The 16197-nt window shown below is 36.8% G+C and overlaps 1 protein-coding gene across 3 annotated transcripts in view; it reads left to right on the forward strand.

Moving 5' to 3' along the window:
* Window positions 1–16197, forward strand: part of SMARCE1 (SWI/SNF related BAF chromatin remodeling complex subunit E1) — a 44697-nt gene that overhangs the window by 12531 nt on the left and 15969 nt on the right. For all 3 annotated transcript variants that reach the window (XM_081344867.1, XM_081344868.1, XM_081344869.1), the window contains exons 4-7: window positions 4339–4443; window positions 9574–9654; window positions 10663–10794; window positions 11442–11613. In XM_081344867.1, the coding sequence (XP_081200993.1) occupies window positions 4339–4443; window positions 9574–9654; window positions 10663–10794; window positions 11442–11613 (490 nt within the window). The remainder of the gene's footprint in view (window positions 1–4338; window positions 4444–9573; window positions 9655–10662; window positions 10795–11441; window positions 11614–16197) is intronic.

Raw genomic sequence — 16197 nt, forward strand, 5'->3', positions numbered from 1 at the left:
GGCGGCACTCAGAGCCCTCTCTGTGGGCACACTCACCATGCCCCAGAGATGGCAACCGTCCCTCTTCAAGCAGCCGCCCGCTAACTCACCAAGGTCCCACGTGGCCGGATGCATCCTGGCACGGCTGGTTTCCCTCCCCCCCATCCCATCCCTCCTGGCCTCGCATGCTTTCCTTTTCCTGGGCAAAACCCACTGCATCGCCTCCTCAACTGTCAGCTGGCCATCCAGCTCAGAGGCGGCTTCTCTGAACTGCTGATGGTGGGCTGCGGAGCCCCAGAGTGCGCCGGTTGAGGAGCCGGCAGGTTGTGGCTGCTGATATACACCGTCGGCCCCTGTGCACTCGCTGGCCTCTGTGTGCGGGGGCTGGTGGTGTCAGGCAGCAGCCGGCCCGGCCCTTGCCCCATGGTTATGGCACCCCCACCCTGTCTTGCTTCACCCCACAGGACGAGCCTCCTGCCAGAGACCCCCTGGATTTCCTCCATCCCTGCCCACCCCCCACAGGTGTCCCTCTCCACGAGCAACATTGACATGACCATGCCCACCTTGGCCACACCCACCCAATCTGCCATGACCACCCAGTGGGCCACACCCACCTGGCACCCCGCGATAGATAAGTGGGTTTTGGGTTGCAGTGTGGGCACTCAATCTCTAAAAGGTTCGCCAGCACTGCCCTAGTCTGATCTTTGAAGAAAATTGCAGGTTTTTACTTTGACATTAACTAAATCTGAAACCAAATGAATCTTGGTTAGTTCTAACTGTGCTTATGAATAAATTAGCTTTAAATTGTCTTCCTTTTTTAAAGAAACAGTTTATTTAGATTCAGATATAGTAATAAATCATTAATTATTAAAGAGGAGAGAATGTTTATTGCCAAGGCTCATTTTCGTAAGCCCAAAACATAGATTAGTATTCTAAACCAGAATCTCCTTGATTTTGTTTGTTTGACTCAGTTCTATTTTGTATAATTCCTATTTCCCATGCTTCTTTTTTCCCCCCAACAGATATTGAGTTACGAGGCTTCAAATAACTTTTAGCTCAATAATGTGTTAACAAATTAGGTGGCCCTGAGAAAAAGCTCAGTATCAACGATTCTTTTTATAAATATTTTTCTCCTTGATCCAGTGAATCTTCATTCTTCCCTCTTTCTTTCCTCATGTATCAGTACCATATTTGTATCAACTGATTGCTCTATTGTTAACAGTTTGCTATCCACATAGTATATGAGACTATTTACCTTTATTTGCAAATTTATAGCTTCTTTAATATCTTTTACATATCTGGTTTTGGGCAAGGCAGGGTGGCATATATAAGGATAAAAAGGTGTAGCGGAATGGGAAATAATAAGAGGTGAAACTAAACATTTAGGTATGGAAACAAGCCTTAACCACAGCTGCAGATTCTGGAACATTCAGTATTATGCTAATCACTGCAAATATAAAATATAACCATTACAAAATAAAAGGAACAGGTAAAATACTCATGGCGTAACTTTCAGTAATTATTTGTAATTTTTAGTAAATTTAAAAATGTGGCCTTTTTGATCTTCGTAATAATTGTGTTGTTCGTATTTGTGGAATACGATATGGATGCCACAGGTTATATAGAAAGTCAAAAGGCCTGACTAAATACGAAACAAATGGATTCAATTTAAATAACATAAATGCTAGGATGATTACAAACATGTTTTGTCACTGTGTTAACAAAAAAATTATTATAGCTGCTTTGAAAGCTGTTCCTGGTTTTCTGTGCATGTTGTACATAGACAACATGCCCACTTGCACCATCAACAAAACAAAATATCAGACATCTAGAATCAGGAGAATAATTTTGATTATTCCATTTAATACGGTATATAATTAAATGAAGCTAAATTCAAAAGGAGCCAGCCTCATATTTGGATGACACCTTCATAGAATTCAAGAACAGAATATTTCCTTTTGCAGTGGAAATATTGATTCCTTGGACTGTCATGGCCAAATGGTCTCAAAGTAAGCTACCATGTATACCAAATGGAAGATTCCTAGTTTTCAACAGTCAATAAAGATGATTGCTCAGCATCCCCATCTATAAACCCCAACATAAGGATTAGTGGAGCAGAAGAGACTGTTCAGGTTTGATAGATAGATAGATAGATAGATAGATAGATAGATAGATAGATAGATAGATAGATAGATAGATAGATAGATAGATAGATAGATAGATAGATAGATAGATCTTCCCAATTATATTTGACTAAAGCAAAAAAGTCTTTTTTGCTTTAGTCAAATATTAATTGAGAAGAGTTTTTCATTAGGTATATATTAAATATTTCAATTCAGTGCTGAAATTTCCTTGATAGAACAGAGTCAGTGTGACATAGTGTTTAAGGTGTTGGACTGGTACTGGGGATACCTGGTTTAAAGTCTGCTCTCAACCATGGACATCATTGGCTGTCTAATGGGGATTCTCAGTCATCCAAGTCATGATTTTCCCAAAGGTGCTTTTTTCAAATGGCAGCTGTATTTGTTTTTCCTTGAAGATGTTTCATTTCTCATTCAAGAATCTTCTTCAGTTATGAAAAACAAAACTGAAGATGCTTCTTAGATGAAAAGTGAAATGTCTTCAAGGAAAAACAAAGTCCAGTTGCTTTTTGGGGGAAAAAACACCTTTGAGTTTCATCACTCATTGATTGGATCAGTCCCTCTCTCAGCCCAATCTACCTTACAGAGCTGTTGTGGGGCAAATAGGAGAAGAATGGAATGCAAAGTGAGACATAATTCCTGTTATGAATATAAACCATTGTAAAGAGCCCATGTATGTTTTATGAAGGGCATCTTTGAGAGGGGAAACAACAGTGTGAACATGGAGTGCATAACTGAGCAATCAGAGCCCCATTTTCACAGTTTACTCAGTTTAAAAGGTTGTAGGCATTAAATTTGTATATATGGCATTCATCTACTTATTCATTGTTTATTTAATTTATCTTTATTCCATTTTAAGGCTACAGGTTAATTTATAGATTTTGCCAACAATCATAAAGAAGATCATATTTTTTAAAAATGTACCACTGATGTTGTGATCTCCAGAGGTGTTCTACAAAACTTGGGCACAATGGTACTGTGGGATGGGTGGTAAGTGGGAGAAGTATAGTAAAGTTTTGAAGTCATCTTTGCCTACCTTCCTCTCTTGTAATGGCAAAAGGATTGCCATTTAAGCATCTTAATTTTGTTTTTCAAAATAAATGGGATCGCTGTTATTACAGTACGTGATAGGAAATTTCTCTCATTTAAGTTCTGAGAGTTTAGGATATTAAGAGACAATGCAATGTAGTCATGAATTTTTGAAATAGTGGAAACTATAGACATACTTTTTAGTTGTTAATGGGACTGGAACAATCCTTACTGTCATGAGCCTGTAAATTACACATGTAAATATCAGTTTGGGCACAGATTCTCTATGAATGACCCACAAGACTTTAAATTTCAAATTGACATTAATTTCCCATTTGCAAAACTAGAACCCTGGTTAATTATTTTCTGGTATAATCATGTCTTAAAAGAAAGGCTTTTCTGCCCGAGCAAAAGGTTAGAAGGTGACAGGAACGATTTTTAATGATCAGCATATTTTTTCTGAACATGGACTTTGAAACTCCCTCATTGGACAGTTTTCTAACCCTGAGGACAGTATCAAATATTCTACATTGGCTTTTAGATGCAAGAGAAACCGAAATATTTACCTGTCTGTGTGCTATGTGACATTTTGTGGCACGGTATACTGCCTTACAGATTTCACATACTAATTAATGTGTCTGTTGAAGTCATTGTCTGATTGATTATTCTGTGTTAGATCTCTCCCTTTTTGAGATTTTTTTTATGATGAGTGTTCCTTTGATCAGACCCTTACTCTTAGAGGGAGAAAAACATTCATGGACAGAATTATTTTCTAACTACTGGGGAAGAGAGCCTCCCCTCTTCCTTCCTGCAAAGTAAATGTTAAGATCATATTATTTGTAATTGTGTGTATGAGCTGAACAAACTAGCTTCCTCTAAAATTGGTTATACATTGTTTAAATTTTAATTGCTAGAGATAAAACAGCATAATCATGTTGGAAGCTTTGAAGTTATGACTCTAGAATCTGCAGTGGCAAGATACTAAAGAGAAAAATTCCTGTTTTCTTGGCAGGTTTCATGAAAATTTACTGTCTCTGAAGAGGGATCTAGTTGCTGCGACACCTCATTTTGCGTGTTTAAATTTCTGGTTGTTTTTGCATGCTGTATTGCAAACCATTTTCATTTTTCTGTGTTCTCCTCGTTGAGACTCATTTCTCATTCGTGTTTTTGTCTCATTTGTTTCCATCAGCAAATGCCCAGCACACCAGGGTTTGTGGGATACAATCCATACAGCCATCTGGCGTACAACAACTACAGGCTGGGAGGGAACCCGGGCACCAACAGCCGGGCCACGGTAGGAGAATCAACTATTACATCATCCGGCAAACAGCAGGAAGTGACCAGAAATGGCTTTAGAATTAGGTTCTTCTAAATCTTAGCTGTTGCTAACACCTTTTATTTAAAAAGTAAAAAAATAACTTGTGATTTCTTTCCATTTCTCCCCAATCTTTTTCTTTTCACTAACTTTTTGATAGCCTTTTTTATTAGTCAGTTGGAATGGGCTTCGAGTCACTTGCCAACAGGAATAGAGACAACTTTTCTTAAAACTGTTTTCACTGACCAGGTACCACTGACAAGAATTTTCCCCTCTGATCATGAAAGCAGCTTATGCACCAACCACCAAATAATTAAATGTCGGGGGGAAGTAACATGATGCGAAGACCTGTGGAAATCTTTAGATGAAATAGGAGATATGTATATAAATATATAAGGAAAGCACACACAAAGATTAATGAAAGAAACAAATCTAGAACTAAAGAGAAGCGTTCTTTCTCAATATTTAGAGGAAGAATTTTTGAAACTAGAAAATGGCAAAATTTTGTCCAAGATTAGATTTGCTGAAGTTGATGTCTTCCCTTCCAAATAGTGTGAAAGTTGACAGTGTTCTAGAATGGCCAGAGGGAGACCTTCCTCTTGACATGGAAAATGAGTCGGAGTTTTCCTATTATCAGTTCAGTCAATACTGATATATTACTCTGCAATATGTCTTATTGATAGAGTGTTCTAAATTGAAAGTTTTCTCATAAGAAACCTGGTTCAGAAGACATTGTAGTACAGACATGTCAAACTCGCGATGTCACGTGACATCACGCAACGTGTCAGGACTATTTTGCCATTGCCGGCAATGGGGTAGGCGTGGTTTCCGTGTGATGCGCCCAGCCTGTGGGCCAGCAGTTTGACACCTCTGTCATAATGTGTTCCATTCTGCAAGGTATTCTGTGAAGTGTTTTAGCGTTCAAACAATACTTGAAGCACCTTACTATCTTTCCTTAGTTATTGCTTCAGTTTGAGACGTAGTGGCTGGTTTAATTACTTGGTGCTTCCCCCTGTAATTAATGTCTAGAAGGGTAGTTAGATTTGTGTTTTGCAAAAAAAAAGTATTGTTGCACTTCAGCAATTAACAAATTTATTATTGCCTAAACCATTCCTTCCCTTTTTATTATTTTTGCAGCAAATCAATAAAATCACAAAATTTTACAAAAATACAAAAATAAAAACAAACTCAATTAAAGCAACAATTTAAATTGTAAAGACATTTAATAAATGACAAAAAATAACAAAAATAGAAGGGGAAAACAAAGTGAAATTGTGTAAATCTCTATGGATCAAAGTCCACTGCCAAATACATATACGGTAGATTGTTAATAAAATGAGCTGTGATTTATGGCAGTAACAAAGGTGTTAATCTTTAAGAATTTCCAAACTCTTTATGGTACTACCTATAGGCAGTAAACACAGAAGATAGAATCCTCTTAACACCTGCATTCATGCAGTTACTACATACCTGCTCATGAGAACTGTATGCATTTGGATTTAAGTAAAAACTAGTAAGTATATTAATTATGTCACTATGTTAGGCACTTAGAGAAAAAAGTACATAGCTCTTGTTTTAGTCTATGCCAATCTCCTTTACAATTTCAGGGTATTTATTTGATCATATAGTATTGATAGTATAGTAGATTATAAGGAGGTTTTCACCTCATTCATTAGTTTTAATTTGTACTAGGATGGAAAAGGTATGGCCAAGATTTGTTAGCATCTGCAGTAGTGTAACTTAGACATTATTTGGCTGTGTCCATTGGAAAACGTCTACAAATCAGTAATGTCCACAAATCATTATTAATGCCATTATATATGTTATATTCATTACCTGAGGCGAAACTTCAGTTCTAATTCTTATATTTTACCTGTAAAGGATAATACTTTCAAACTATTCCTGTCCAAAAATAATGAATTGTGGTAGTCCGTTAACCATTTTTCAAAGTAAAAGACTGCACTTCAAATCCTAATAGTTCACTTTCAATAAAGAATGACAAAAAGATCCAGTTTAGGCCTGTGAACCAGACCTTCTCTGGTAAGTATCTTTAAGGAAACTGAAGAACACACTAATTTGCTAATATGGAAGAGTCTTCTTTGTATTCTTCATGACCAGCAAAAAGACATTTATATTGCAAAGAAATAACAGATTCAGAAGTTACACATGATAATCATGAATACTCACCCTTCATGTGTTAACTGTAAACCTATATGTTTGTACCTAATTCATTACTTTAAATATGAATGAATCTGGATTTGAAACCAATTCTGATCCCCAATTATTTTTTATCAGATTCATATTGGAAGAAGTTTTAGTTTCTTTCACAAAGTTTCATTGTATATACTTATAATAAACATTCTGAGCTTTCTCTAAAATGTGTGTTTCAATTTTGTTTTATGCTTTATAGATTCTTATTGGTGTTTAAGTATTAATTGATTTACTTGAATGTTTTCAGGTCCATCTTTATATATTGTGTGTGTGACTGTACATTTCCTAATGCATACATCTTATAAACATTTTTGTATTTCATTAGATATAATCTATGCACCACTGCTTAGTTCATGGCATTTGATAAATATGGCATGGAGAAAAGCTTGTCCTTTTATTTTAAAAATGAGTCTCAAATGTAGTAGGCCTGTTCATGCAAAATATTTTTTATATATGTATTATCTCAATGGGGCCATAAAAGGACTATATTATTCAAAATCTGGCAAATTGTGCTGTTAATCTCTATTTTGTGAATATATGCTACCTCATTAATTTCTACATGGAAGGTCACATTGAGTCTAAAAATGCTGGCATGTATCTCTCTCCTTTGTTAAACTGAATAAGAATCCTTGACTGATTTTACTGTTACTGAAAATTCCTGCAGATGTATCAATTTGCAATTTTTGTAATTGTTGTATTGTTATTTTAAAAACCTTGTGAACCGCCCTGAGTCCTACGGGAGAAGGGCGGTATATAAGTCTAATAAAGATAAAGATATTAGGTATGTGAGGTTTAATAAGTTCCATGAGAATAAAAGTTGATGGATCCTTCTTTAGTAAAGTTGATTCAAATGAAGGATGGGCACATATTTGAAAAAGATAAATTATGTATTTATGAAAATGTATTTTGAATCTAGAATGTTTTTGTAGAAGAATAGGGATTTTACCTGTTACCCAATAAGACATATTTCTTTTAGTTATTCTTTTTCCTTACTATGTGCAGTGAAAAAGCTTGGTGTTTCTACAAACCTTTCAGGAAAACAAAAGTTGCTCCAGAAACTCACTCTGTAATTTCCCTGGATAATATAATTTGAGCTAATAAGATATTCAAGGGAGCAAGCTTCGAGAAAAATTTTGCTCTGATAAATATTTTAAGAGTCTCTCCAGTAATGGAATAAGGATAATGGATTCTCCATAACGGAATAAGGATAATTGAGATTACCTTGGGTGAGAGGCTAGTGTGGGTAGTTCTCGACTTACAACTGTAATTGGGACCAGGACTTCTGTCACTAAGCAATGACATCATTAAGTGAGTTTTATCTTTCTTGCCATGATTTAGCAAATCAGCATAGTTGTTAAGAGCATCTGACTTCCCCCATTGATTTTGCTTTTTGGAAGCCCCCTGGGAAGGTTTAGATGACAATTATGAGATCTCAGTATGCTTAATCATTGTAAATACATGCCAGTTGTCAAGTTCCCAAATTTTGATCACGTGACTGGAATGCTATGATGGTCGTAAGTGTGAGAACCAGTTGTAAATCACTTTTTTTCTGTACCATTGTAACTGCAAACATTTGTTAAGTCATAAGTTGTATTCAGAAATACCAAGAATCATTTATTAGGTATAGAGGGCCAAAATACTATTTAAGGCCTGGGAAGCAAGATAATATTCAGGACTTCTTCCAAATATATAATTAGGGAGAGTAAAACAGAGTTGTAAGATTCTATTATTATAGCTTTCTCAATAAAGCATAACTCGTCTTCCTATGAAGTTGATCTGATATGGTCTACCTAATGGGACTGAGATCCATTTTGCAAATCTGATTCCTCCTTACTTCCTGTCCACTCTTCTTATGTCCAAGTAAACCAGAAAGCATTTATTTGATTTCCTTCCTGATATTATCTTGTTTCCCACGAAGTAAAGAATATTTCAGTCCTCTAGATAGTAGTTCTTGCATATTTCTGTTAAGAACATTTCCCCTTAGTCTTTACAATTCCACTTCAGTCCGTTTTACTGTCCTTAATCTATCTCTTTTCTTTACCCTTGACCTTTGCATTTACCCTTGACCTTTTATTGTGCTACCTTATGTATTCAAAAATACTTTTAATATTCTAAAATAAGAATGGCAACTTAGATGGCCACAGGATGTTACTGGGCCACAGTAATTTCAATATTGAAAGCTGCTATGAGTTGTAGTTTAGCAACATACGGAGGTCATAGATTTCACACTGTATTCAAGATCTTTTTCTTTTCCTGTATTTGCTGGAAAATCCGTACCACATTAGCTAGCAGCAGTTCCAGGTGTTTTCAGAAGTTGGAATAGAAGAGGCAAAATCTGACAAGTCAGAAATCCATATCAGTTGCAGCCATTCGCCAAGACAATAATTATTATCTGAAAAGCTCCTACTAGAAAATATGCTTAATTTTCTAGAGGGTAGCGGGATGTCTTTGATTCATATCAGGAAACAAGGCCACAACAATTGAGCTTGCAATTGACATTGCTGTGCACATTGTCATGCAGAGACACTGAAATAATACAGACTAAAGTTGCTATTGGGATTCAACCTGCAGTTATAAATGCAGGTGAATATAACCTCAGGTATTTAGTGCAGGTATTTAGTGCTCTCATTAGGACAAGAAATTGGACATTTTGAGTTATGGAAAGTGTGTTGTTGAAAATTGATGTTTTAATACAAAACCTTTGTCGATCCATAGATGTATTGAAAATACAAAGAGAAATATTGCATCATTTTTGAATATATGAAATGTTCTCATGAGAGTTAGTAAATGTTAACCTGGACCTCTGTTATCAATATATTATATTAGCAAATGCCTCTTTTGCAGTACTTAAATGTTTGAAATGATATAATCTGTGCACTTTATTTGGTTGTTCCTTAGGCATCATCGGGAATTACAATCCCCAAACCCCCAAAGCCTCCAGATAAGCCACTAATGCCCTACATGAGGTACAGCAGAAAGGTGGGTACAAAATACTTGGTCGTGGTTAAAGGTCTGCCTCATCTTAATTTATTTCATGATTATTCTAGAACGTGTTTGATTTCAAAAAGCAAACCTGTTACTATAGCTTTGCTTATGTTTTTTTTCTCCTTAAGGGAAAGTTAAGAAGTCAATGGTTTCCTCCTTTCACAGTGAAGGCAATAGCAAACTACCCAAAATGGAGGGGGAAAAAATAAGTTTCACCACAGAATGAAACATGGTCACCATACTGTCGGGGAGAAATGAAGACCCTTTTTATTGACTATTTTAAAAATGCTTAAAGTGTACTGCTGCTTCCTCTGCTAACAAGGATGCATTGGGTGCCTTATTGACAGAATTTTCTATATTAAAAGAATCTGTTTTCTGTGGCAAAGCAGGATTGGCGCAACTCCATAACGACTTTGCAGTAGTGACAGTAGGATCTACTTTGCTCTTTAAAAAATATTTTTGTTTTGAAATTCTCTTCTCCTCTTACTTTAGGGAGAGAGAATGAGGGTGTAGTGTTACACCCCTTCTTTTTCCTTTTCTTGTTTTTAATTCACTGACTTTTTTTCTGATAAAATGAGAGCCTAGATCTTATGGACAGCGCTTGATTCAGTCCAGTGTCAAGGAGTGACTAAGTCAAAAGGACGACTGTGGTGTTACCTGTTTTTCTATCTCTGATTCCTTAAAAAAAAAGTTCCATCCATCGGCCTGTCTTAAGACAAAAGAGAAGAATCATCTGCAGGATTTAAGGGAGAGAATGCTGTGAAAAGGATGCTGTGCAACTGACAATAAAACCAGGCAGTGGATAAACATACTTCTGTCTTCCCACCCCAGAGAAATAATCAGTGAACATAGCATGGCCCAAAATAACTGTCTTAGTGTAGCCTTGCTTTGGGGTGACAGTTCTCTGAAAGGACCAAAGTCCTGGTGGTGATATTAACAAAAGATGTTTTATTTTGTAAGTATTTAGTCCGCTGGAGCTTTACTACAGATGTTTTTATTAAGGTCTGGGACCAAGTGAAGGCATCCAACCCTGACCTGAAGCTATGGGAAATTGGGAAGATCATTGGAGGGATGTGGCGTGACCTCACTGATGAAGAGAAGCAAGAATACTTAAATGAATATGAAGCAGAAAAGGTACACAGAAGAAATCCCCCTCTCACTCCCAAATAACATTGGAAGTCTGTCTTTCTCTTTCATACACATAAAGCTAAAGTAAAATAAAATTTAAAAAGACTGGTTCTGAAGAAGGTCACTTACGGGCTCATGTATAGGAGCATTATTGAGGAAAGAAAACCTGAATCAACTTTTGCTGTGCAAGGCCAGATCCACTAAAGAATTTAAGGAGAGTATGATAGAAACACGATACCTTGGATGACTTGAAAAGAGCCCAGCTTGAGTCAAGGTTGTCTGTCCTCCCTCTCTGCCCCCAACTAAACATCTAAGCATAAAGGCACCTGGAAATAAAGCACAGTTAATGAGTCTCCCCTCTTTCAGTTCCTCCCAACATCGTATTTCCCTGCACTTCCCTTTGCTGTTCATTAAATATGGACACATTCCGAAATGTTTAAATGCAACCCTACCCTGCTTCTGGCCATGAGACCCTTCCAGAAGAGGGCAATTGAGTATCAGTAATCAGCCCTGAGGTATCCGTTTCTTGCTTCATGTGAAGTTGTCCTTGTGTACTGCGAGGATTTCTTAATTGGAAGAAATTCCTAAGGATATGGGAGATGGGATTTGTTGTAATTTTTTTTGTTAAAAAAATTGTATCCATCAACCTGTAGATAGAGTACAACGAATCAATGAAGGCTTACCATAATTCACCTGCTTACCTTGCCTATATCAATGCCAAAAGTCGTGCTGAAGCTGCACTGGAGGAGGAAAGCCGGCAAAGGCAATCTCGAATGGAGAAAGGTGAACCATATATGAGCATCCAGCCTGCTGAGGATCCAGACGGTAAGCAAGAACAGAAGAAATAGTGTTGCTGGCAACACAAATTGGCACAATGCTTTAGTTATAGCTTTTTTTAATTGACAGTGGAATTTTTCAGGATTCAGAAATCAATCTCTGATTATCTTCTTAAAACTACCAGCCTGCGGGCTACACACATCATCCGGAAGCCATGCCCACCTCATTGCCGGCAATGGCAAAGCTGTCCTGATACGTTGCGTGACATCATGTGATGTCGCGAATTTGACATGTCTGTCTTAAAACAACTTGCTGGGGAACCCTTCATGGTTTGGAAAAATTTTTATAAATGTTACAATGCTTAGCTTGGGATCTGCACATAAATAGGATGAAGCTGCATAAAACAAAGTATTGTTTATCAATATAGCAGATTTATTTTTATCCCATCTTTATTATTGCTGTGAATAACTCAAGGCAGCTAAGGTTCATAAAACTATAGCCCATTTTCATGCCTAAGGCAGAACCAGAACTCACAGTCTGCTTTCTAACCTGAAAGCATGAAGTAGCACAGCTCTATCATCAAAGGTAGAAAATTCAAGATGTCCTCTTGCATAAATATTTGCACCCAGCTGGGTTTAATTAGTATGTTGCTTAGAAAAATATGCATTCTAGCATCTGCAGTTTTTTGCAGATTGGGTTTAGTTGTTCAGTTGATAGTTTTGAAAAATAAACTAGGTTTTTCACTGGCAGTTACTTGGATTGATACAAAGGAAGTTGCCTATTGGCCAGAGATCTGTAAAATTGTCCCAAGGGATTGTACAAGAGAATAAACTGTGTCTTCACTTATTTAAAGACCTTGACTCTTTTTCACAGGAATATGAGAATTGAAAAGCACCACAGAAATCGCAAGATCAGATCAAGAAGTCAGAATATTCAAAGTAGGGAGAAAACAATTGAAATGCCAAATATTTTTTTACTAAATGTTCCAGTCCTCTAGATTCCTTGCCCAAGCCAATTAAGGTCAGATGAATTATTAGAGAAACTTTAACCATTTTTAGTTCCCTGTTTCAGATTGGGGTGAAGGTTGAAATTGACTCAGTATAGCTTACCTAAACCACCCACTGAGTTCTCATAGTTGACTGGCAAGCTTTCCAAATTACAGCTCTTACCTTAAATATGATAATATGAAAGTTCTTCACTTAACATTTTAAGATGTATTTGAAATAAAATACCCAGCTTTATCCTGGATCAATCATCCAAAAATATTTTGAGTAGAATTGCTTTTTAAAGTTTACTTCGGATAGATCCAGCAGCTTCTGCTTATAGATGTCATTTTAGTAGCTTGATGCCTCACAAAAGGAAGTTGACTTATTTCTCCCAGAAGTCTTTGCTTAAAAAAAAACAACACCTGGCTGAAAGGGGAACTGTTCATCTGAAAGTATATGAATCTTTACTCCACCTTTATTTTTCTGTTAGACAAGAATAAGATCATTTTCTTTTTTTTAAGGCAATGCAACCTCATTTTGGAATAAGTTCAAGGCGGAGGATAAAAAATCAGGGAGACAGATGTATCTTTATGTTGAGTCATAATCATGGTATATTGCTTTCTAAAGTAACAGTTTTAATCATTGCAGATTCAGAAAAATAAGCAACCATATATAGCTTACGAGAGATATTATAAACAGTCATTCAGTAGTACAATGATCATACATTTCCTTACATTTCCCAGCCTTTCATTGGCTCCATCTTATGCTGTGTATTACCAGATGTTCAAAGACTGCACATCTCTGCCCCAAGTATTTATTATGTGACTCCCAGAAGCTGCTGGTTTTCAACATTATGGCTGGTCACACAACCAGCCAGATGTTTAGATAGGATTTAGCATTTTTATACACATATCAAGTACTTTCAAAGAACCTGGGTAGGCAGATACTGTTTTTAATAAAGATAAACATCGCAGATAAATATACATCTGTCAAAGTAAAGTTACCATTTGCAATTGACTGATGGTAATTTTGTCAGTGCTGATAGCATTCATGCTCCAGCTGTTTTGGGATTGCACTCAAGGTCCCTATTGCTGTTGGTATTATCTTTGCTTTTTTTTTTACCAAAGCCATTCCATTTCTGTTTTCAGGTCTTTGTATTTTGCTATTTTCTCCAGTTCTTTCTCTTCTCTTATGGTGTACTGCAACATCCACTATCCAGATTTTTTTATCTTTATTATCAACAATTTTTAAGTAGCAAATATTTGTCTGTTTGATTATGTTGAATTCTAAAGCCCCAGAGCACTTTAGTTTCTTTATTTTTTGTTATTTTGTCTATTTTGTGATCAGTTCTTGCTTTCAGGTAAATGGTATTATTGCAAATATTCCAATATGTTATTGTGGCTATTTTGTCATGCGATTGTAGTTAAACTATGTGATTTTCTTGCAGCAACTAACTAGGTGGTCCAGTGTTTCTTCTGCTTCTTTCCAGAGGTGGCATTTGCTATCTGTTTCTATCTTCTTAATTCTGACTGTGTATGCATGTGTTCTTAGGGTGCAGTCTTGTATAGCCAGGAATTGGCCCCTCTTTTCAATTTTATTTCTCTTAGTCATTAACAGGTCTTGTTGTTATCTTCTTTGCCTGTTTTCTTTAACGTACTGGCCATATTATACTTTGCTTAGCCATGTCCCTTTTTTATATTCACTTAGTCTCCCTTGCAACTTTGCTTAATAATAAGCATTCATAGTATACTAGCTTTGGTGCATCTTCTTCATTATCCTTCAGATATTCTTTAAATGCCCTTTTTTTTCAACTGGCTGATGTAGTTTCAGCTTTCCATATCTACCTATTTTCCTTGGTAAGTAGAGTCTGTCAACATTGCTGCATGGATGAAGGACATGATTCACTGCATTTTTTTTCCTAGTCTTCCTATCCATGTTTTTAGTTCCACTAGAATCCAGTCCACTATTTCAGCTGTGCATCTAAATCAGGGCTTTTCAACCAGTGGTAAGCACTTTCAGGCACCCAGGAGAGAGAAGGAGACGACAGACGGGGGGAGGGGGGAGAGAAGGGAACTGCGAAAGAGAGGGAGAAGAGAGCAGTCAGTTGGAGATGCACCAAAGAGAAAAGGGGGGAGGAGAGGAGATGATATAAAAGATGTGGTGAAGATAAGAGAGGATATAAAAGGGGAGAGAAGGATATAAAAGGGGGGACAGAAGAGAGAATATAAAAGAAGGGAGGAAAGGAGAGGATATGAAAGAAGGAGGGGGAGAGAAGAGGATACAAAAGGGGAAAGGAGGATAAAAAGAGAGGATGTAAAAGAAGGGAGGAGAGAAGTGAGGATATAAAAGGAGCGGGGAGAGAAGAGGATATAAAAGGGGAGAGAAAAGAGGATATAAAAGAAGGAGGGAGAAGATATAAATGGAGGGGTGAGAAATTTGTTAAATGACTTTTGCTCCATTTTATGACTTTCCTTGCCACATTTGTTAAGTAAATCATTGCAGTTGTTAAATGAGTAACATGGTTGTTAAGTGAATCTGGTTTCCCCATTGCTTGTCAGAAGGTTGCAGAAGGGGATCCCATGACCATGGGACAATGTGACCATCATAAATATGAATCGGTTGCCACACATCTGAATGTAAATCACATGATCCTGGGGATGCTGCAACGGTCATAAGTGAAAAATGGTCATAAGTCACTTTTTTCAGTGCCATTGTAACTTTGAACAGTCACTAAGCAAACTCTGGTAAGTCAAGGACTACCTATACTTTATCACTTTTTTCCTTTTTTTTGTCATCAATTTTTTGACACCTTGCTAGGCGACTGTTGGTACTGTTGCCATATTCTAAAACTGGTACAATCAGTGAAAAGGTTGAAAAGCCCTGATTTAAATGACTGGAATTGCCTAGGTGTCAATTGCCTTGATGATATTTCTTCCCCTGAGTTTGGACTTTAGAACCTTCATTCTTCTGATGTATTCAATACTCACCTTCTTCTTGACTATTATGCTTGATGTTATCAGCGTGAGGGATGCCCAGATATTTGTAGTGATCATTTTCATCCAGACTTTTGATATTATTTCGGTAGGGCATCTTGATTCCTTTAGTTTTCAGTCGTTTTCCCCTGTTGATGGTAAGAGTGGCACATTTGCCCAGTCCAAACTCTACTGGAATATTCTGGCTGTATACCTGGAATGGATTGAGCAGCAATTCCATTTCAGCTGTGTTTTTCCATACAACTTCAGCTTGTTCATGTAAACTAGGTGGAACAGCCTAGCAGATGTTTTTGGTATTTGATAGCCATGGCCTGACTTGTTCTGTATTATTGACAGAGAAATCAGTACAGTGACCAACAGTAGTGAATCGCTGTAAAGATTCATCTCTTAATGTTAATTCCTCCCAATCTTTAATTCTTGATCAGCAACTGTGTCTTTCATTGAGCCATTGAGCTTTATTATTATTACTATAAATAGGCCTATTTGCTTTCACCATTGAATTAGTGGAGCTGCTTGGTATCTTTTCTTAAAGCTCTTCCCCACCCTGTATCTTTCATTAGGCTTTTACTATCAGCAGAATAATACTATATTCTGACCCTACCAAGAGTTCATTATAGCCTCCATGAATAATCCTTTTTATTGAAGATTTTTAA

This window comes from Vipera berus (assembly GCF_964194415.1).
Source record: "Vipera berus genome assembly, chromosome: Z".
NCBI classification, from domain to species: domain Eukaryota; kingdom Metazoa; phylum Chordata; class Lepidosauria; order Squamata; family Viperidae; genus Vipera; species Vipera berus.